At 57.9% G+C, this 21,426-nt stretch overlaps 1 protein-coding gene and 3 non-coding genes across 4 annotated transcripts; all 4 read right to left on the bottom strand.

Annotated features, from left to right (window-relative positions):
* Nucleotides 1–14,192: 14,192 nt before the first annotated feature.
* RPL3 (ribosomal protein L3) lies at nt 14,193–19,349 on the bottom strand. Its single transcript, XM_075553593.1, has 8 exons — nt 19,136–19,349; nt 18,152–18,344; nt 17,150–17,318; nt 16,537–16,672; nt 15,777–15,963; nt 14,893–15,251; nt 14,547–14,666; nt 14,193–14,285 (listed from the first exon to the last, which is right to left on the bottom strand). The coding sequence occupies exons 1-8, from the start codon at nt 19,136–19,138 to the stop codon at nt 14,241–14,243; spliced, it is 1,212 nt and encodes a 403-aa protein (XP_075409708.1). The 5' UTR covers nt 19,139–19,349; the 3' UTR covers nt 14,193–14,240.
* On the bottom strand, nt 15,629–15,722 carry LOC142452279 (small nucleolar RNA U83B). Its single transcript, XR_012785299.1, has one exon. It is a non-coding gene; the product is annotated as a small nucleolar RNA U83B (small nucleolar RNA).
* LOC142452286 (small nucleolar RNA U82P) lies at nt 16,673–16,727 on the bottom strand. Its single transcript, XR_012785304.1, has one exon. It is a non-coding gene; the product is annotated as a small nucleolar RNA U82P (small nucleolar RNA).
* Nucleotides 18,708–18,773, bottom strand: LOC142452139 (small nucleolar RNA SNORD43). Its single transcript, XR_012785180.1, has one exon. It is a non-coding gene; the product is annotated as a small nucleolar RNA SNORD43 (small nucleolar RNA).
* Nucleotides 19,350–21,426: the final 2,077 nt, after the last annotated feature.

Genomic DNA, 21,426 nt, shown 5'->3' on the forward strand with positions numbered 1-21,426 from the left:
CACCCCACCCCAGCTCCTGGGGCACCCCTGCTCCCAGGATGAAATGCTGCAGGGTCCTGTGTCTGTCCCAGGACCCCTTGCAGACCAATTGGTGGGTGGTATCCCACAGAGCCGGCAATGCCTGAGTTTTGGCAGTAGATCGCCAGGCCTTTCTTCCACATCTTAGTTTATTCAGCATCCTAGTAACTGACAAGCTGCAACAGACGGGCAGGTGGTGGCTGTGCAGAGGTGCTTCGGCTGGAGCTCCTGCCCTGCTCTCCTGCGTGGGAGGCAAGGATTCTCCCAGGAAACCACTGCTGCCCACCACGCCCGTCAATATCTCAGACCAAAACCCAGCCTGGACTTTCCTCCTCCTCCTCCTCCTCCTCATCCTCCTCCTCCTCCTCTTCCTCCTCCTCCTTAAGCTCATGGTTCAAGGACTACCCAACACTCATCACGCCCTCATGAGCTTAGCCTTTCACCGTTATCTGTGCTCTCGAGAGGGGCACCCTGGAGGCCTAGAGGTTACGCTTGGGCGCCTAACTGCGAGGTCAGTGGTTCAAAACCACGAGCCGCTCCACAAGAGAAAAAAAAACCGGGCTTTCTACTCCTGTGAAGAGTGAGTTTTGGAAATGCCCAGGGGCAGCTCTTCCCTGTCCTGTGGGGTCACTGAGCCAGTCTCCCCTCCACAGCAGTGCGTTTGGCTTGGGGTTCAGAGCCCCTGAGGATGGCGGCTCCGGTTGTTCTGTGTGTGATGGTGCAATGCTAGCTTAGGGGCTTCACCTCCCCGGCTGGAAAATGAGGTGTTCACACCGCAGAGATTGTCCAACAAGGCCAAGTGAGGCTGTTTGAGAGCCAGAAAGCCAAGGGCCGAGCCTTTACTGGCTCAGCTCTGCCCATACCCAATCCATCCAACGCTCACCTTGAAATATCTGCAGTCTGAGCAGGCCTTCCGTCTCCTTGGCCACTGCCCTGGCCCTGACCTCCATCCTCTCCCTCCTGGGCTACTCCTGCCTCTATCACTGTCGCCCCGCACCCCCACCACACACACACAAACCCCACCGCACTCCCCTCCTCACCACATCTTGACTGAGTCCCCTGACAAGCCCACCTCTCCCACTCTCGTGGCCTGCAGGACTTGATCCCAAAGCGCAGGCCCCCGCCTCCCACCCCCAACCCTCAACACCAGCACATCCAGGTATCGGCCCACAGGTTCTTCCTCCGAGCGCTCTTCCCTGATCTCCCAGCAAGTCCTGCTCTGGCAACACCTGTCTCTGTCCACACACAGGGCTCCTCTCTGCAGCTACCTCCCCAGCGGGGTCTGCACCCGTCTCTCTGTTCTCGCAGGGCCACCACACCGTGCTCCCGACGCCTAGGGAAATGCCAGCATGCAGCCAACCCAAAGCGCAACCTCACTGCCATCAAGTCAATGCCGAGTGCCAGCGAACCTACACACCAGGCAGAACTGCCCCTGTCCGTTCCCGGGAGTGCCACTCCTGACCGGAATAGAAAGCTTCGTCTTCCTCCCACAGGCAGAGCTGCTGGTGGCTTTGAACTGCTGACCTTGTGTTTAGCAGCCCAGTGGTCATCCCAACCCCACCAGGGCCCTCCTCCAGCACCAGGAGTCTGCAAATCAGTGTTGGATGCGAACGAATCTGTGTCCCCGTTGTTACCTGTGGTCTCCAGGGGGACCCCGTACCTGTTAAGGGACCCCACGCACCACGACCTACCAGGCTGCCCCGACCTACGTCAGCCCCCTGCTCCTTTGACTGTGTTTTGGAGTAGACCGCCACCGCCAGGCCTGTCTTCCTCGTTCCCCTTATCTGGAAGATACAATGGAACCTGCTCCGCCTCCTCAGCACTCCAGCAGCCAGTGGTTTGGCTGGGAAGGGTCTCCCATGGAGCAGGGGAGACTTCTGCCACGGGCCGCCATGAATCTCAAACCACGAAGACCCAAGTCCACGGAGCTGGCTCTGACTTTACGGGAGCAGGCTGGTGTGTTTGAACTGCTGACTTGCTGTGCCTGACCGGCCGGGCCACCAGGGCCAGAAAGGACAGCGGGAGCTGCTGTCATCTGTGATCTGTGCACGAGAGGCCTGAAAGGATGAGCGCTACGGGTGGCATGCGGGGCCATGGTTCAGACTCCTTCCCCTACCCACGGGCCCTCTCCCATCCACCCCACCCCACCCAGCGGACCTCTTCCACGTCCCAGGCCCACAGGCTCCCTCTCCCACCCTCCCTCCAGCCTGAATTCCAGCTCTTCGCTGCCCTGCCCCTTCCCACAACTCCCTCTTCCCTGGGGCTTTTTGGGCGCAAGCGGGAGGAATTCCTGGCCCCAGTCAGAGGAGGTGCCCTGGCAGGCGGGCGGTCGAGCGCACACGCCAGGGACCGCTCCGAATTCCAGCTCCCACGGGCCTGCTGGGAGCCTGCCAAGGGGCCTGCTGGGAGAGACAGCTCAGAGCCCCTCCTCATGAAAACCAGGAGTGGGGAGGGCGTGGGGGGCCAAGATGAGCCAGGGAGAGGTGGCTGATGGCCCAGCACCCCCAAAGCCCAGACCCCTGGTGTCAATACCCAATCCTTGGGATGGGAGTGGGGGCGGCACTCAGGGATAGCCAGAGGCATGAGGGACCAGTGTCCGGCTAAGGGTTGGAGCCCTGTCCGCAGTGGGAGTGATGAGCCTGGAATGAGCCCTGGTGTGGCAGCAGGTGAAGAGCTGGTTCTTCAGCTCCCTCTGTGAGATCCCAGGAAAGCCCACCCCCTGGCTGGGCCTCGGACCCCCACTGGTTCCATAGGGTTGGCCTGTGTGTGAGCAGGAGGTGGGCAGAGAAGGGGATGGCAGAGCTACTGCAAACCCGCGGCCTGGCCTTTCCCGGCGGATCCCCTCCCGTCCCCCCTCCCTGCCCTGGGTCAGGGCCAGGACAATGGGCTCAGGCAGCAGCCTGGCCCAGCCATCAACACCAGCGCTGCCGCCAACGCCCACACCAGCGCACCTGGCCTGCCACTTCAGCACTGCCACCGCCAGCCTGAGCTTCTCCCCACCCCACCCCCACATGCCACCTCAACCGGCTCATGCCCTTGACACTGTAAACTCTGGGATCCCCGTGACGTGACGACTGCAGCCACCTCTAAGCCAGGCCCCCAGCCTCTTAGGACACAGCACTTCAGAAACTCAGCATCTTGCAAAATCCTGGTCAAAGGCATCAAAGCTTAGGTGTAAGGAATCCTGGGAGCAGGAGCCCCTGGATCCAGAAGATCCCCAGATGTTGGAACAACAATGCCATTGTCCTGCCCTCTCCCTACCGCCACCCAGCCAGGACCCTGGATGGGAGGAGGTAGTGGAAGGCCCCCCTCTGCACCCACCTCTGTGCAGGGACAGTAAAGGTGGGAAGGGAGAAGGGAAGAGAGGAGGCCCTGCCGGACAGCACTGGAGGAGCTGAAAGCCAAGAGTCCCAGAGCCAGAAAGAGAAGAGAAAGAACAAGAGTGATGCCACAGTCACGAGGCTTGGCGGTGAGCATGTGGTTGAAGTGGGGGGGGTGGCCTAGGGGGATGGGCAGGGTCCCTCTTCCCCTCTCCTCCCCTTCTCCAGGAATTTTCTCCTGGCAAGAGGGGCCCATCCCTAGGAATGGGAAGCAATCCTTGGCATCCGGCCCCCACAGGCAGGCAAGATCTTGGACAATCAGGCTTTATTAGCCTCCCTGCCCACCCACCCCCGCCCAGTGCAGAGGGGAAACTGAGGCAGGTGGGGGTCCCAGTAGCCTCATCTCTCACTGAGGAATGTCCGCGCAGGGAGAGCCTCAGGGCAGGTGGGAACTGAGACCAGAGAAGGTAAGTGGTTGGCTCAGCGTCGCCAGCAGCACTTTCCGATTGCCTCCATTCAAGCCCCCCCTCCAGAAAGGCTTCCAGGATCACTCTTCCCCCAGACCCCTTTGCCCCCAAAGCTTGACCGCTCCCCAGTGTGGTGTGTTCTAGACCCTGTGGAGTTGATTCTAGTGTAAAACTGTCTCATCTCCTGACTCGAAGCTAGGATGCTGTCTCTCCATTGGCCTGGAGCCAGCTCTGCTCCAGTACCTTCCATAGCTCCCCTTTGCCCTGGGGACAGACTCCACCTACAGCCTGGCCCTCAAGACCCTATGAGAAGTGGGCTAGTGCCTGCACTCCAGCTGCATCTCTGAATCCCACCAGCCGCCGGGCTCAGTGAGCAGCCTGGAGCCCCCACCAGGCAACCCCCACCAGACCAACCTTCTCCCTGCAGGCTGGGCCCCACCCTCTCTCTACATCGGTTTCTCCTGGTCCCTGGGGTTGGCGCCACCTCCAGGCTGTGCCAGGCCTCCACCTCCTTCCTCTGCCAGAGTGCCCGTGGGTGGGATCTTAGACTGACAGCTCCTTGGAGGACACACCACGGTGCACCATGCACGACACACATGCTCACATAGACACGCATGCACATAAGATGTACCAGCACAGGCACACCAACACACTCAGACATGCAGAGATACGTATGCATACAGACAGACACACATATAGGCATACAGACACACATGCACATAAAACTCACAAAAACATAGATACACACAGAGACCCATATGCATCAGATAGATCTACATGTGCACAGACATATACGCATACAGGTCTACATGCACACAGGCACGGTTTCACGTGCACTCAGACGTGCACACACTTACACACAGACACGTGCAGTCTCACACAGACGCACAGCTTCACGTGCAGGTAGCCGCGCACAGACCCCTGGACGGGCGCCAGAAGCCCTCGGTTGCCCAGGCAGGCTTATTTCACTTCCGTTTGTCTAAAATCTGCTTTGAGGAAGTTGCCGCCACCTGACAGTGGTCCTCTCTGTCTCACGCACCCCAGACCACATCCCTTTCCAGCCCCGATTCTCTGGAAGCCGGGAGGGCAGTGACCACACAATGGTCCAGGCCCTGAAGGAGTGGCCTGGCAGGGCGCGCCGTGGACATGGACAAGGCGAACGTGGCCCAGAGCAGTCTTCGGGGTGGGGCAGAGAGCCACAGGGAAGGGAGGGTCTCCGCAGACAGCTGGGGGCAGCCCCTGCAATGGGCGGTGAGGTCAGACAGGGCTGTGGGCCACCGCGGCGACACTCTGCTGTCCAGGCAGCCATGGAAGGTTTGAAGAAAAGCACAAACTCATAGGGACCCTTTGGGCAGAGTAGAAGTACCCCTTTGGGTTTTGAGACTTTGGGCCTCACTTTTCTCCCAAGGAGGGAGGAGCCGCTGGGGGTCTTCACACTGCTGACCTTGCCGTTGGCCAATGAGGCAGAGCCCACTACCCCACCAGGGGTCCCCGGAACAGAGGAGGGGCATTTTGACATAGTTCAAACAAGGCTCTGGCTGCTGGGTGGAAGCCAGCAGTGGGGGACCAGGACAAAAGCTGGGGGAACCCAGCCAGGAGGCAGTCAAGGAAGAGATGGGCACCACTCAGAAGCAGGACCCTTGGGATGACCGTGGCCAAGGTGACCCTAACAAATCACTCCATGCACCCTTGGACTCACTTCTCTCCTCACGCCTCCCGGTGATCAGCCTTTCAGCCAATACTCCCTGAGCCCCCAGCCCTTGCTAACCTGGATTCATGCTCGCCTGGGCCGGGTGCAGCCCCACACCCAAGGGTGGCAGCACACACACAGGCTCCAGAAGGAAGACCAACATGAAGTCCAGGGCAGCCGCTGGCAACTCGGTGCCAGGTATTGGGGTGGGGGGAGTTGGCAACAAGGGAGCTGCAGAAAGATGACTCCAGGGCCGTGGGGGTGGGACCACCCCAGGTGACGCTGCCAGAGGGGTGACGCTGAAATGACTGTCTATAAAATTGTGTGGTGTTTCTGCAGAAATGCATCCTGACTTACAAAAAGATCGCTGTGCTTAATTGTAACGACAAGGCTTCTGACTCCCCTAAAGAGCTACGGTCTCAGAAACGCCTGGGAGACTGCAGAGTCCTCTAGCCCCTTGGCTGGGGCTGGGGCTGGGGCCCCGGCTGGAAGGGGCCGGCTGAGCAGTAGCCTGGTGGGGTCAGGCCCTGTCTTGGCCTCTCTGCAGGCCTGTGACACCTCCTTGAAACTGAGCCCAATTGCAGGGAGTCCCCAGTGCCCCATGGAGTTCCAGCCGTAGATACCATCGCACGCTCTGCCTGATAGCACCCCCACGGAAAGCCAAACGAAACATGGCCTGGTCCTGCACCAGCCGCCCCAGGGCTGCTCCCATCGCGGCAGCCACTGCGCCGACCCCTCCTGGAGGGCCTTCCTCTTTCCCACCGGCTTTACGAAGCAGGATGTCCCTCTCCAGGGACAGTCCCTGCTGAGGGCCTGTCCAAAGCGCATCCTCGCTTCTAAGGAGCCTGCTGGCTGTACTTCCCCTAGCAGGCGCTTGCGGCAAGTTGTTAAGGAACCCCCATGGCTCCGTGGTTGCTCCTTGAGCTGCCAAACTCAAAGGTCAGCAGTTCGAAACCACCAGCCCCTCCCTCCCCGGGAGAAAGACAGGGCTGTCTCCTCCTTGCGGAAAGGAGTTCCCGTGGCAGAAACCCACAGGGGCCGCACTATCCTGTGCTGTAGAGTCACTGAGAGTGAGTATGTGTGCCACGTGCATCCAGGTGAGAAAAATGCAAAGCCTTTGGGGAAGAGCTGGCCCTGCCTTTGATTGGATTGTGTCTGCCAGGTGCTCAGTACCCAGCCTGACCCCAAAGAAGCAAGGCTAGGGCCTGGGTCTTCTCTCTGTCCCTCCGGATCCTCGGGCCGCTCCTCCCCTGCCCTCACCTGCTCTGTGCCCAGGAAAATGACCGCTCGGGACTGTGCCAACCCAAGGCCTTACCTTCCAGCTTCCAGTTGGACTCGGACAATCGGAGCCGCCAGCAGGAGGGTGTTCTAGTCAATATCTTCTATCTGGAAGCGAGGCCCTGGTGTAAAGACTTCCGTGGAGAGGAGGCGTGTGTGTAGGGGACGGGGGTGCTCGTGGGCCTCAGGCTGTGATGGAGGCAGGGGGGTTATATTGATGGGGAGGCTTGCGCCTGGACAGATGGTGTGTCCATGGGTGCGGGTGCCCCCTCCCTCTGTGCTCTGGCCCCCATCTGTGTCATGGTAACTCCACTGCCCCCCGAGGAAGAGCCCTGTGGGAAGAGACCCAGCGCCTGAAGGAGGTGAGTCTTCAGTACGGCAGCCACCTTCATCCTAAGGATGGGGCCCCCCGTGCCTTGGCCCGGACAGGTAGGTGCCCAGGCTCTGAGAAGGGGCAGGGCGCCCGCGGGAACGCCCGCGGGGACGCTTTGTGGCCAGGGTGTGTGCGGATGGGGAAGTCGGCGGATCCAGCTATCTTTAGCGCCTTCTCACACAGCAGTTTCCCTCTGCCCGAGCCGGGGTGGGGGAGCAGGCGAGGCAGGTTCACTTCTCCATAGTCACATGAAGGCCAGCTGCAGGACGCAGGACCCGAGCAGGGCAGGGGCGGTGTGGTCCTTAGCAAACCTGCCCCCATCGGAGTACTAGTAGCCTGAGGAAGATGGGGGTCCACAGGGGAGCCTGGGCAGCAGGTGGGAGCCAAAAGACGGGGTTCCTTCCATTGCGGACTACGAGCCTGCCTGCCCCGCTCCCTGAGGGTCCCGCCTGCAGTGGGCCCCGGAGCCTGGAGAGGAACCCGGTAGCTGTGGATGTCTCAGTCCCCTTGTGGTGCAAACAGGACAGCGACGGAATTGTCTCTCCCCGCTTGTCCGCCACGGGCGGAAAGGGTTGGAATCCAAGCCTGGGCTTGTGGTCTTGGGCAATGCCAGGAAATGGGACACCATGTGCGTTAGGCTGGATTGACCAGAGCAACAAACCCAGAGACACTCGTGAGTGTGTGTGTGTGCGTGTGTGTGTGTGTGTCTGTGTAATCTGTATCAAGAAGTCTTTATGCATCAATAAAACATCCCATCCCAGTCCAGATCAAGTCCTTAAGTTCGACATAAGCCCAATATTAGCCCACGAATTCCTCTTCAGACTCACGCAGTGCATGCAATGATGCCGAATGCAGGAAGATCACAGGCCAGTGGGTGGAAAGTCCTGGGGGTCCAGTGGCAGTGGATCCATCTCCAGGGCTCTGACTGCCATCAGTGTGGCTCCATGTGGCCTGTCAACAGGAACGTGAAGCAGAGAGAGAGTGTGCATCCCGCCTTCAGGGAGGAAAAGAGGAAAACTCCCAGAATCCTTATGAGGGGCCATGCCCACAAGGAGGCATCAATCAGGCTGTGACCTATCACCTATTTGTCAAGTTGACATCAAAGTATGTAACTACCACACCACACCATGCCACACAATGCCATGAAGTGCAGGGTATGGAAATAGTAATCTATAAATTATCAAGGGTTCATAGGGAGGACAAGTGGGGGAGGGAGGCGGGGAAATGAGGAGTTGATACCAAGGGCTCAAGTAGAAAGCAAATGCTTTGAAAATGATGATGGCAGCATATGTGCAAATGTGCTTGACACAATGGGTGAATGTATGGAATGTGATAGAGGTGTGCGGGCCCCCAATAAAAGTATTTCAAAAAAGGGAAAAGATATGCAGGGTAATGGTTAGTCTCCATAATCCAACCTCATGCAATGCAAACCATTAATCTGTGGGGTGGGTCCTAACCCTAATCACTTATGAGTTCTGAAAAGAGCCAGCTAGATGGAGACAGATCCAGGTGATGGGAACATCAAGGATTGCTAGCAGACACCAGAAACTAGGAAAGAGGCTCAAAGAAGGAACTGACCCTGACTGGGTGTGCTAGTCCGGGTTGACCAGAGAAACAAATTCATAGAGATACTCATCTATGTATAAGAAATATCCCAGCCCTGTCCAGATCAAGTCCATACGTCCGATATTAGCCCATATGTCTGATACCAATCTATAAATTCCTCTTCAGACTCACACAACCCATACAATGACGCTGGATGCAGGAAGATCCCAGGCCAGTGGGTGGAAAGTCTTGTAGATCCAGTGGCGGTAGAGGAATCTCAGCACTGGCATGGGTCTCCACATGGCTCCTCCAGCTCCAGGATCTGACTGTGTCACAGTAGCTCCAGCAGGCTCGTTGTCAGTAAGGTCTCGCAGGGAGTAAGCATCTGGCCCACCTCAAGTGAGCTATGTATCTCCTTAACACCTCCAAAAGAGAGCATCAAGCTGCGACAAGATTGGCAGACTAAACTCCACCCCTTCACTCTTACGTCTCAAATTGACGACAGATTGCTACCACACTAGGGCTTGCGGCCTCCAGAATTGTAAGGAACTATGTTTCTGTTCCTGAAAACCACCCCCTTGTGGTCTGGCTGGCCCGGCAGCGCCAAGAAACTAAGGTGAGGAGGGGAGCTGAGGGTGCTGACCATGCAGGGCTGCCATGCTGACAAGACGCAGCGAGCCATCTGGCTGTGTGACCCAGAAGGCCCCTGAACCTCTCTGGGACCTATTTCCACACCTGTGACATGGGAACAGAGGCTGCTGGTTGGCTCCGAAAGGGTCTAGCACCTGTGTCCCACCTAGGCGCTCAGGAGCCGAGTTTCCCAAGCCTCCTTCGGGATTGCTAGTGATGTGGGCCAGGCCACTGAGGGTGGGCACTGGGCAGTGGTAGGTGAGCCCCTGAGCCCGATGGACACTGAGGACATGGTGGTAGTCTCCACGTGGAAGAGTCCTGGGTGATTTCTGGGTGCTGTCTCCTGTAGTCTGGGCCTAAGAACCTGACTTTCCTGCCCTCTGTCCTCTCAGCAGTGTGTGGGGACTTGTGTGCCTGCTCCTGGTAGTAGCTGGAAGCTGCTGGGAGCAGGCCAGGGGGTAGGGTTTGGGAGGGGACATCTGAGGAGGGCAGAGAAACTTCTGGAAGGTTCGGAGCAGAGGAAGCTGTGAACCCAGATCAGGAGGGGTCGAGGTGCAGGAGGGCCTGGCCGGGTACACAAGGTTGGGTGGAGCTGGTGGCAGAGGTTCGTGGCCCAGTAGACGCGGTGGAGAGAGCACTTTGGGGTGACCCTCCACCCCACCCCACCCCCTGCTCCCCGTGACTACCTCCCAGCAAGCTCAGGGAAGCCACCAACCAGCCCTGTCACACCTTTTAAGGACCTGGCAGCTCCACCACCTCCCTGTCCCCGCTTGCTCAGAAATTCCCGACAGGTCTTTTATGATTTTTTCAGGAGGAATGGAATGAGGCTCCTGGTTCTGTCCCCGCAGGATTCCAGAGAGGCCCGTCGGGGTTCAGGGAGAGCTGGCAGGAAGCCCCCAGATGGTCTCTTAGGGAGGAGCACAGACAGGGAGGGCAGGATCCCTGAGCCAAGACCTGGCAGGGACACACACACACACACACACACACACACACACACATACACACACACACACACACAGAGTCCCACAGCCACAGGACCACAGCCAGTCCATGCTGAGCCCTGAGCTGGGAGCCTGGGGGAGCTTACAGCAATGCCGGGGGGGCCACCTCAGGCCTGAGCACCCTCCCCAGCCTTCCCACCTTAGGACCTGTGCACCTTCCTTCCTGTCACCCTGTATGTCCTCCCCCTGAGCTTCTGCCCCCAGCTGCACCTTCTACCCGAGCAGGATCTCTGGTCGCCTGTTTGGTCCCCATCACTCATAGCATGCTCTTACTTCGTCTGCGTCCCTATGCGCCTACTACTGCCCCCCCCCCAGCCCCCGTCCCCACTAGACCATAGAGGATGCTGTCTGGGTCTTCCTGACTGAGGGACTGACTGACAGACTCACAGACTGACCGTCAGCCTGACTGACAGCCTAATGGACAGATGGACTGGGGAAGGCCCACCTGGTTTTGTCACAATGGCAGCCGCCCAGGTACTGGGGTCAACTGGGGCCAGCTTTCACGTCCTTTCCCCCTGGGTCACCACAGCAACGGCTGAGGTGTCACCAGTGCTGTTTTCAGAAGGGGTGGCTGTTCCGGGATGAGGGCCACCCTCCTGGAGGATGGGGATATGGGACACGGGTTCAACAGCCCCTGGCAACAAGCCCCAACAGGGTGTCTGTGAACATGTCATGCCTCTGCTGTGTCTGTACACATGCTCACAATGTCGGATATGTGATACATGCGTGTGTCCTCTCCTGCTCTCTCCTGCCCCCCGGGGGCTATGTCCTCTGGATAGCAGGGCCCTGAGTCAGCCTGTTCCCCAGCACCCAAGCACGGCGCCTGGACAGGGTGCTGCCTCCCTGGAGCCTTGCCTCCCTGGGCCGGGCAGGTAGCTAGGCTCTGGGGCCAGCCTAAGGGTGAGGGGCGGTCCACAGGCGAGGAGGACAGGGGAGCGCTGGAGGTTCCATCCAGCTCTGAGATAGACTAAAGCTCCCCTGGGCCAGTGCCAGGGCAGGGTCCCATGCCTGGTTATGTCACAGAATCGACACAGGGGTCTGCGCTCATTCAGATCCTGGCGTGAAGTCTCAGACACCCCCAACTCACCGATCCCCCGCAGCCAACCCACTGAACTGTGAGGGGCTAGTTCTGCCCAGGGCTTCACTCTCTCACCCCCTGGTGGCTCAGGCCTGAAGTGCAGCTCCAACCCCTCCAGCCCACGAGGGAGGGAAGTTGAGCAGAGGGGCTGCCCCAGGGTCCTTCTGAAGCCCCGAGTTGAGCCTTAGGTCTGGCGCCCCAAGAACAGGCCCATAGAGAAGGCTCCCCCCGAAGGTGAACCCAGTGACCAGATACCTCCCTCTACCACCTCTGTGACGTTGAAGTGCCAGAGCCTCCGCTCGCTCCTGCCACGACACTCAGTGGGAACTGGGTGGTTAGACCCCAACTCTGGTCTCCCTCTGTGGGGACCTGCTGACCCTGCACTTAAGGGGGTGCAGTCAGAGCTGGGTTAGGTGCTGACTCAGCAACCCTATTGGAGCAGGAGCCCCATCCCTCCCTGCACCTTCCCCATAATCCTTGCTGTGTCTGAACCTATTGTTGCAGGCACGGCGTCAACCCCGTCTAAGAGGGCCTTCCTCTCGATGACCCTCTGCTTTAGCAAGCATGATGTTCTCCTCCAGGGACTGGTCTCTCTAATGACCTGAAGAAGTGTCTCTCCATCCTCGCTTCTACGGTCCTTCAAGACAGTTCTGTCCACTCCTCTGGGCAGCCCACGGTACCAACACCACCACGACGCAAAGCCATCGATTCTTCTCTGCTCTTTGCTTTTGACCACTTCCCAGAGGGCTTTGCAACATCATGTGTCATTTGATTTTGTGGCTGCTGCTTCCGTGGGCACTGTGGACGCAAGCAAGATGAAGTGCTTGGCTTCAATCTTCTGTTGATTGTGACTGATCGGTCACGTTGAGGGCAGTCTGCACTGAAAGCAGTGGCCACCCACCTCTTGGTTCCCAGGGAGAGGTGGTGGCGCCTGTACACCCCAGGAAACACAATCTTCCTCCAATCCTGACGCCACTTCCATCACGTGGCCCGGTTTTTTAGCATTTGTTCAGCATGTTGTCAGGGGCTGAGTGGGACCCTGTGCACAAAACACTGCCTGTGCGCGTGCATCTTGTCCCGTGTCATCTACTTATTCAGCAGTGAGGACGGTGGTTTAGAGCCCTGGTGCAGTTGATCGGCTTTAGACCAGGCAAGTCTCCCTTTGTTCTGTCCAACAATTGCCTCCTGGTTCACGCACACGCTCCGTCACAGTGGTGTTCCAAAGCCCCATTTCTCCCTTTGTGTGACTGGCTATGACCCACATATGCATGTTTGCGGTCACACAGGCAAACATCTTTTTGGTTGGTATTCTTTGCTTTGACTGTCCTTGGGATGGTCTCAACTCAGGTGGGATCTGCTCAAGGTCACCCTTGAGCTCTTCAGCTTCAACTTGAACTTCTGTGAGCAAATCTGACTCAGCACCCTAGAGGATCGCAGAATTGCCCCATGGGGTTTCCAGGTCTGGAAGTCTTGCTAGTCCCCAGTGAGTCAGGTAAAAAGCTAAGACCCTCCATGAGATGGACTGAACCAAGGACTGTGCAGGTAGCTGTCACAGGTGACCCTACCCTGGGTCAATATGAATGAGAAGTCTTTCCACAAATGTTTTGCAGCTGTCCTTGAGTCAAACCACGTGGCAAAGCCCCAAGGGCTCTTTCCACATTAAGCTTTATTCCCCTATCACATCCCACCTAGTCTCCATGTCCCACTCTTCTTCCCAAGGATTAACTTTTTGGAGAGGTTGTAGTCTGAAGTTCGACTGAGGCCTGCCCACCTTTCAGCAGCCTCCTAGGTGTAATAGATGCCCCCGGCAATACCCGACAACTGCCACCACTGGCTGTGGACATTGCCTGTTGGACTGGTTGCAGTGAGGGTTCGGAGTAGAAAGGCCTGGCTGCCCACCTCTCAATCTCTGAAAGCAGCACAAGTCACAGGCCAGGGAGCATTGCCCACACTGCACAGGAGCCTGGGGCAACCATATGGGGGAACAGACATTTTTACTCCTTGTCTCAAGCAACTGTTTCTACCCTGTCCTATAGAGTTGGCACCAATTCCATGGCAGTGGTTACAGGTGAAGTTAACTATAGTCAGCAACAGAAGCCAGTATTGGAAACCTACTTTCTCCAAGTGATAAATCAATTTGGCATTGAAACCTAAGGACTGAAGGGGGTGGGGTGGACAATGGTTGCCGCCAGTTACAGGCTTCGCAGCTACAGCTTCAAGCAGCTGCCTTCTACTAGCCACCCAGAGGCCTGGGGCTACTAGAGGGTGGATCCTGCTGTCAGCAGTCCTAGACTACCAGCTGCTACCATGGCTCAGCTTCGGTAGACCCAGCCCCAAGTTCTCAGGAGCCCCAAGAGCGTAGCAGGAGAGTGGCTGTGTCTGCCTGCTCTCTCCCTCCGCACCATGAAGGTGTTTTCCTAGGACTCCAGCTGCTGCTGGGCAGGGCTGGGCAACAGCACTTTGGAAGCTTGTGGCCACCACACCCTCCCCCACCCACAAGGCAGGTTATCTGAGGACCTGACAGGCCTGGACTGGAAGCGGCAGTGTTAGGGAGCTCTAGTGAGCTTCCTGCACTTCAATAGCCAGTGGGGGTCGGCCTGGGGGAGGACCAAGAGCCCAGCACATCTCCCTCGCCCTGGCACCCGTGTCAACAACTCTTGCCTGGGGACAAACAGCACATGGCTTGGGCTGAGACCAGGTGCAGCAGCTCCTGGACAGCCAGGAAATGCGACTCTGCCCCCAGCCAGGCAGGGCTGCTTTTCCCCTGAAGACAAAGCACTCCAGCCATGAGGTCACTGGAAAAGAAGTCTTTATTCTGATCCCACCAGCTGTACCATCTGTTATGCGCCTTCCTCTTTGGCAATCCGGTCTTTCTTGAGTGGTCCCTGCAAGGAGAGGGAGAGGGAGCTGGTTAGAGGTGAAGGAACCAGCGATCCCACAGCCCACCACCCTAGTGAGACGAACAAGCCTGCAGTTTGTAAGGCTGTGATCTTTCTGGACGCTGCTGACTAGACCCCAGGTCCAGACAAGGCCCCTGCTTCCAACCCAAACTGTAGGCATGCCTTGGAGAACCCTTCCTGTCAGAGACCACCCCCCACCCCACCCCAGAGCTGACAACCCATGCCCACCAGCCCAGAGCAGCTCACCATGAAAGCTTTTTTCTCTTCCACGGTCTGGAAACGGCCATGGCCAAACTTGGAGGTGGTGTCGATGAACTTGAGGTCTATCTTCTCCAGGGCACGGCGCTTGGTCTGCACCAGCAGGGACTGCAGGACCAGAAGTAGCCTTACTTGCAACAAGGCCCCTCACCCAAGCCTCAGTGCTAGGACCCATTCAACCTACAGGGCCTGCTTGCCTCCCTCCCTCTCCCACAGCTCCTGGGCCCAGATTCACAGGACTCCCGGCTTGCTGCTGTGGCTTGCTGCTGTAGAAGCCAAGGATGCCCATGAACGCAGAACACCCCACCCCAGCCCCAAAGGGCCCCAGCCTCACCTTGCGCAGAGTGAGCACTCGCTTCTTGGTGCCCACCACGCAGCCCTTCAGCATGACAAAGTCATTGGTCACCTCCCCATAGTGGACAAAGCCGCCCAGGGGGTTGATGCTCTTGTCAGAGAGATCGTAGTCAGTGGAGGCGTTGTTCTTGATAAGCTTGCCGTCCTTGATGAGGTAGCCCTGCCCAATCTTGTAGATCTTCTTGTTGATCTCTGTGCGGTGGTGGTAGCCTTTCTGCCCAGCACGGGCCACCGAGAAGGCCACGCGGGCGGGATGCCAGGCTCCGATACAAGCCACCTTGCGCAACCCTCGGTGGGTCTTTCGGGGCAGCTTCTTGGTGTGCCAACGACTGGTGACCCCTGGAACGGATGTAACAGTTACTGGGTGTCTGCCCCAACCAGGGGTCTGCAGTGCACCTCCCCATCCCTGAACAGCCTTGTGTAGTGAAGGGAATTTACGCCTTCTCAACTAACAAGACACCCCTCACCAGAATACACGAGGGGCAGATTTGGCCAGTAGGCTCCATTTTGCCAAACTCTCCCTGTTACCTACTCAGCAACTCCACACCTACAGATACATCGTTGCCAAGAGGCTTAGGCAAAGAGCCTTCCAGCTGCCTAAGAACTGGCCTGAGCCAAGCCCCAGAACTTCAGGCAACCCAAGGCAAGAGCAACCAAAGTCAAATATCCCAATAGCCACAGTATCCAGCGGCAGCCCCTGCCCAATGGCCCCCAGGGCTGTTCTCAGAAGGAAGGCAGCAAGGAACGTTTCCGCAGTTTGGCTCGGGCGCCGTGCCCAGCGCTCATTCCAGGGTCTCATCACGGAACAGCCAGGCCTCGCAACTAAGAGGACCACAGTGAACTTGGGTGGAGCCAGGGCCTCACCTTTGTAGCCTTTGCCCTTGGTCACCCCGATGACGTCGATCATTTCGTCCTGCCCAAACACCTGGTTCACTGGCACCTGCTGCTCCAGCTTCTCTCGGGCCCAGTCCAGCTTCTCAGCCACGGAGCCCCCGTTCACCTGGATCTCCATCAGGTGCGCCTTCTTTTGGCGCAGGGGGAGCAGGCGCATCTGCAAGAGAAGGCCTTCTCAAATCCGGGCCATTGCCACATTCCACAAGGGCCCAGGTGCCACCTTTCATCCAGGGCTCACACCTGGTGCCCGTGCCAATACCCAGACCAGATCCCGGCACCACCTGACCTGCCTGGCCCATGCTCCTCTGGAGCACACGTCATGACTTGAGAGCCTAACTAGACATTTCTTTGGGGAGGACAACCTTGCCCAGTAGTCAAAGGCCACAGAACATAGGGATGCAGCCTGGGAACAGCCTGTGGCCTGCAGGCCTGGTTGAGTCTCAGTCTGACAGGGACAGAAAGTGCCCATTCTAAGGGGGCACCAATCGGTGTGGTTTATAAAGAGCAGCCCCCAAGTGGGCGTTGTCACAATGTTAGTAATTTTCATCTAAAGGTCAGGTCCCTGCTCAAGAGCCGACAAGAACAGTGCCCTCTGCTGGCCACAAAAAGCCCTAGCACCAAGGGACCGGTGGCTCCAGAAAGACATTGCTGCATCATGCTGCTCACTGACCTCTCCAGGACTGGGACCCAGCAGCCTTACCACCCACTTTGGCCTTGCTCTCAGGCTCACCTGGGTGTGGGCGATGACGCGGATGACCTGGCAGTACTTCTTCATGCTGCTAAAGTCCTTCTCGAGCTGCTTCTTGCCCTCGTCATCCTGCCACTTCTTGCAGTACTTGGTGAAAGCCTTCTTCTTCGACTTGTGCCTTCAGGAGCAGAGCAGAGTTGGGGCAGGGGCCCGGCGCAGGCCTTCATCACCCCAGGGGGTGAGCGGAAGGCACACTGGCACCAGGAGGGGAGGGGGCTCATTGCCAGCTTTTCCACTGGCAAGAGGAGCCTGGATGGAGCTCATCGGGCCAGGCCGAGCGGAGCTGAGCAGAGGCACACAGGTTAATGAAGGTGCAGACCAACACACCCCAGACTCAGCCACTAAAGGGTGCAGCTCCCGTGCAGGGCAGGGGTGAACCTTCCAGTCAGATCTGCCCCCACCCTGGGCCTTGCTGATACAGCTGCCAGCTCCTCCAACTCCCTGCCCAATTCTCCCAGTCACCCAAAGGTGTCTGCCTGGACCCAAACCAACCCAAGAACCAAATGGGTGCTCTATCTTCTCCTGCCCTTCCTAAGGAGGCCACCAGAGCCTCCTGGGGCCTCACCCCACTCCCTGCACTGGGTCTCCTCTTTACCAGTTCTTGTAGAACCGCCGCTTGCACTCGTCACTGATGTGTTCCGCAAAGACCGTCTTGAAGGTCCGGAGGCCGCGAGGTGTCTCCACATAGCCCACGATGCCCACCACCACCATGGGAGGGGTCTCCACAATGGTCACTGCCTCCACCACTTCCTTCTTGTTCACCTCTGCAGAGTGGACAGGATGTCAGGCTTGGCCACGTCCTCCACCTCAGAGGGGCAGTGTGCAGACTACCAAGAGCAACTGCTTAATCCACGTGGGGCAGGAGGGCGGCTGGGTCAAAGCAGGCTAGTTTGCATAAGAGGACCCTTGAAACCTGTGCCCACTGGACTGGCCACCGGTGGCAGACTGCAGAGCTATGCACGTTTCTAAGCCAGAGCAAACACCCACTTTACGTCGCTCTGTGCCTATTTTCACTGCCTAGACCAGTGGTTCTCAACCTTTCTAGTGCCACCACCTTTTAAGTTCCTCATGATGTGGTGACCCCCCCCAACCATATTATTTTCATCATTACTAAATAACTAATTTTACTGTTATCAGATGACCCCTGTGAAAGACCGTTCAACCCTGAAAGGGGTGATGACCCCCAGGTTGAGAACCACTGGTCTAGACAATATTCTTGTACCAAGACTGGATAAGAGGCCTGAGGACTAACCACTTACTCTGAGCACCTTCGTGACAGCCAGGTGTCGACATGCTAGCTCAAAGGCAATTCACACACCCAGGTGACTCAAGGGCAAGACGCCATCGCATCAGCGTTTTCTGTGGCTCACCCACGGTGCCAATTCACCCCACCCTGAGGGGAGCCCCTGAGCATTAATAGTGGGTGTTTTTACTCCAGCCCCCATCTTAGGGTTGTCCCCTTCTCAACACGATCCCCAATTCCCAGTCAATTCTTGGACAGGCCCTTGTTTGCCCAGGCGCGGAGCCAGCCTTCTCCCTTCTCTCCTCCATCGTCCGCAAGCACCCGCCTTCCCAGCCGCCCCGCAGGTGAACGTACTGGAGCCTGGCCTGTCGACCTCGCGCACAATGTGGGTCATGCCGGCCTTGTAGCCCAGGAAGGCCGTCAGGTGGACCGGCTTGGAGGCGTCATCCTTGGGGAAGCTCTTCACCTTCCCGCGGTGCCGGCTGCTGCGCTTCCGAGGTAGGAAGCCCAGAGACCCGTGCCGGGGCGCCGAGAACTTCCGGTGCGACTGCAAGAGAAAGCCTGCGGTGAGCACCCCGATGCGACAGCCCAAGCCCAGTCTGACCCCCCCCACACACACACACACACGCGGGTCCGTCCCGGCCCTTGGGCAAAGCCTCCTCTTCCTGCACAAAATGAACCCTTTCCTCCCCAGCCTTGTTGCTCGTGTCGTTAAGCCGCAAGCCCACGTGGTTCCACAGGCCTCTACGGCGGGCTTTCTGCGCCTCGGTCTCCCGGAACCCACGGGGGGGTGGGGACCATCGACTATGGCGCCCAGTTTGCCTCTTCTAATCAACCTAACAGCACGGGGCTGGGTTCCTGACCCGGAACACCGCAAAGGCGGAGCAAGGCCTCGGGGGCGCGACAGAGCCAGATCAGAATATTGACAATCAGCACAGAGTTCTCTGTCCGCCCGTCAATAGGCTCATCATCTGTGGCTTCTGCGAATCCCAGAGGCCTCTCCGAGCCACCCGGGCCCCATCTCGGTGCGTCCGCCCGCCCCGTGCCCGACACCAAGGCCCTTTCCTAACCCCAGCCTGTGCTGACGGCTACAACGCGGATTGACGCTTATTCTGGGAGCGGCTGTGGAACGCCGGACCCGACTGTCCCACGAGCCCCTGTCCCATCGTCCACGCGGCCCTCGGTCGTTTTGAGAAAATAGGGCTGCCTTCGGAACCCGCTGAGCCTCCGTGACTCTAAACCTGGGCCCGGGCGCCACTCGAGCCGGGATGGCGACGATTCGTCGCGGATTCGGAAACGCGGTCGCCGCGGCGGCAAGAGAGCCGCCAGGAAACGTACCATCACGTCGTCGATCCCCGCTGGTAGAGGCAGGCCGCCGCGAGACGCCCGGCTTATAAAGCCCCGCGTGGTCCCGCCCCTTCCGGCGTACGAGCGCGCTCCCGCGGCGGACGTCAGGGCGGGCCGCGGGCACGGGCACGCCCGCTGCGCATGCGCCTCGAGGTCTCCTTTGCCTTCTGACCCGAACGTTCGCTTCGGAGGCGACTTGCGAGATTCTACGGGGAGCGGCTGGGCTCAAACTTAGGGACAGGCTGCTGGGGAGCCGGCGGAGGGTTTACGAGGCAACCTCCTGACGGCGCTCGGCAGCGGCCAAACCTAAGAAAACGCGCTGTCGTGCCAAGCGAAGTGGCCGCGTTGCTTTCCAATGTCAGCTGCAGGCACCACGGCTGTGGGCTTGGCACGGGCGCTGCCACGGCGCATTGAGGAGATCGCGCGGGCCCGGGCCCTGCTTCCTTCTCTCGTGCACAGGGTCGCCTCGGGTGGGAACGCACCCCACTAACGAGGTGCGGTGGCCTTCCTTGCCTTGCAAAGCAGTTGAACACGCGCGGTGCCCGTCGTGGCTTCTCAGCAGGTCAGCAAGTTGCACCGATCTCCCCAGCTCTTGAAAACTGTATCGCACTTTAAGCCTCAGCAAAAGGTTTGCAGAAGCCAAACGCAGATAAGACTGCTTTCGGGACAGTTAACAGGCGACGTGAATCGCCTCGGAGCCCAGGTGGTGTGTAGTGGCCACGCGTTGGGCTACAGGCCTCAACGCCCGCGGTTTGAAACTACAAGTGTCCTCCACAAAGTACCAAGTCGGGGCTTTCAACTCCCGGAAACAGTTAAAAAACTCAGAGGCAGGTCGACCCCCGTGCTGTGGCAGGGAGCTGGTTTTGAGCCTTGCCCTCCGCCAGTGGCGCTCTGGTGGTCTCGCGGGTTTGGTGGGGCTGCAAATAGTTCAAACTCTCAGCCTCGCCAGCGGAGGAGGAAGACGCTCTCTGCCCCTATCAAGATCCACAGCCTGGAAAACCCAAAGGGGCAGCTTCAGTACCTGTCCCAATCATGGTCCCAGCCCCACCTGCAACCGTGACATCTCCATCGTGTTTTTGTGACAGTGTCCCCTAGTACGCCCATGCCCTATTAAGAGGCCAGTTTTCTATTAGAGGCCATCAGGGCCTCCTACCTACGGTCTCCCTCATTCTGTGCCTGTCTTTGTTCCAGTTAAGACTTAATAAATGTGTCTCTAAAGGATATCTTTGAATGGAAGGTCTCTTTAGTCCCCTAAAAGGAAAGGAAGCTGGAAACGTGGTTTCCTGGCCCAGTTTAATGCTCCTGTCATGACAGCAAGTTGCCTTGTCTGTGTCCTGACTGGGGGCGCCTTTCCTCCAAAGTGCTATCTCCTTTCTTTCCAGCATCCAGTTGGAGTGGCCCACACGCCACGCTGAGGCCACGCTGAGGGTCTGTGAGCAGTGAGCCATGCCCCATGTCTGTGAAGCCATCTCAGGTCTCCGAGTTGGGAATCCAGCTGCCCAGCCCTTTGCAAGAGAAGGTCCTCCTGCTCTCCGCCAGGGCTCTAGGTCATCCTGGAACTCCCTGACCGCCCTCCTTGCCCCCAGGCTTGGCCCCTCCTAAGCATGGACTCAATCTCACCTGGTTGCTTACTAGGGTTTCTCTTCCCTCAGGATGGAGCATTAACCCCTGAGGCTGCCCCTTCAAAGGCCAGGCCTACTTCTCCAGCCTCACATACTCACTCCCACCCCTGTGATCTTGCATTTTCTCCATCTCAGACTGACTCTGGACATGGCCTTTGCTTTCGCTATTGTTTCGAATGCCTGCGAAAATTGGATATTGTGTTAGATGACAAGTGGGTGAAGGGAGACATCAGACAGTGTGAGGCATGAAAACATAATAAGTTGAGCTCCTAGAAAAATATAAAAGAAAGAAAAGAAAAAATAATAATCATTTATAAATTATCAAGGGTTCCTGAGGGAGGGAAGGGGAAAAATGAGGAGCTGATACCAAGGGCTCAAGTAGAAAGAAAATGGTTTGAGAATGATGATGGCAACAAATGTACACATGTATTTGACACAATGGATTATGATAGTCGTATGAACCCCAATAAAGTGATTTTTAAAGAAAAGAAAGTTGGCCATTGTGTAAGGGAGACCAAAGGCAAATCGATGCATGTGAATTGTGGTACTGAAGAAGAGTATTGAGGTCACCATGGACGGCTAAAAGAACAAACATCTGTCTTGGAAGAAGTACAGCCAGAGTGCCCCTTGGAGGAAAGGAGGGCTAGAATTTATCCTACA

Source organism: Tenrec ecaudatus, chromosome 6, assembly GCF_050624435.1.
Source record: "Tenrec ecaudatus isolate mTenEca1 chromosome 6, mTenEca1.hap1, whole genome shotgun sequence".
Lineage (NCBI taxonomy): Eukaryota > Metazoa > Chordata > Mammalia > Afrosoricida > Tenrecidae > Tenrec > Tenrec ecaudatus.

Excerpts from the sequence above, each read along its gene's own strand:
- RPL3 (XM_075553593.1), bottom strand. Across the intron at positions 17,319-18,151 it reads GGTCGACAGGCCAGGCTCCA|AGGTGAACAAGAAGGAAGTG; the intron begins GTACGTTCACCT and ends TCCACTCTGCAG. Across the intron at positions 14,667-14,892 it reads GAGTGCTCACTCTGCGCAAG|TCCCTGCTGGTGCAGACCAA; the intron begins GTGAGGCTGGGG and ends CTGGTCCTGCAG.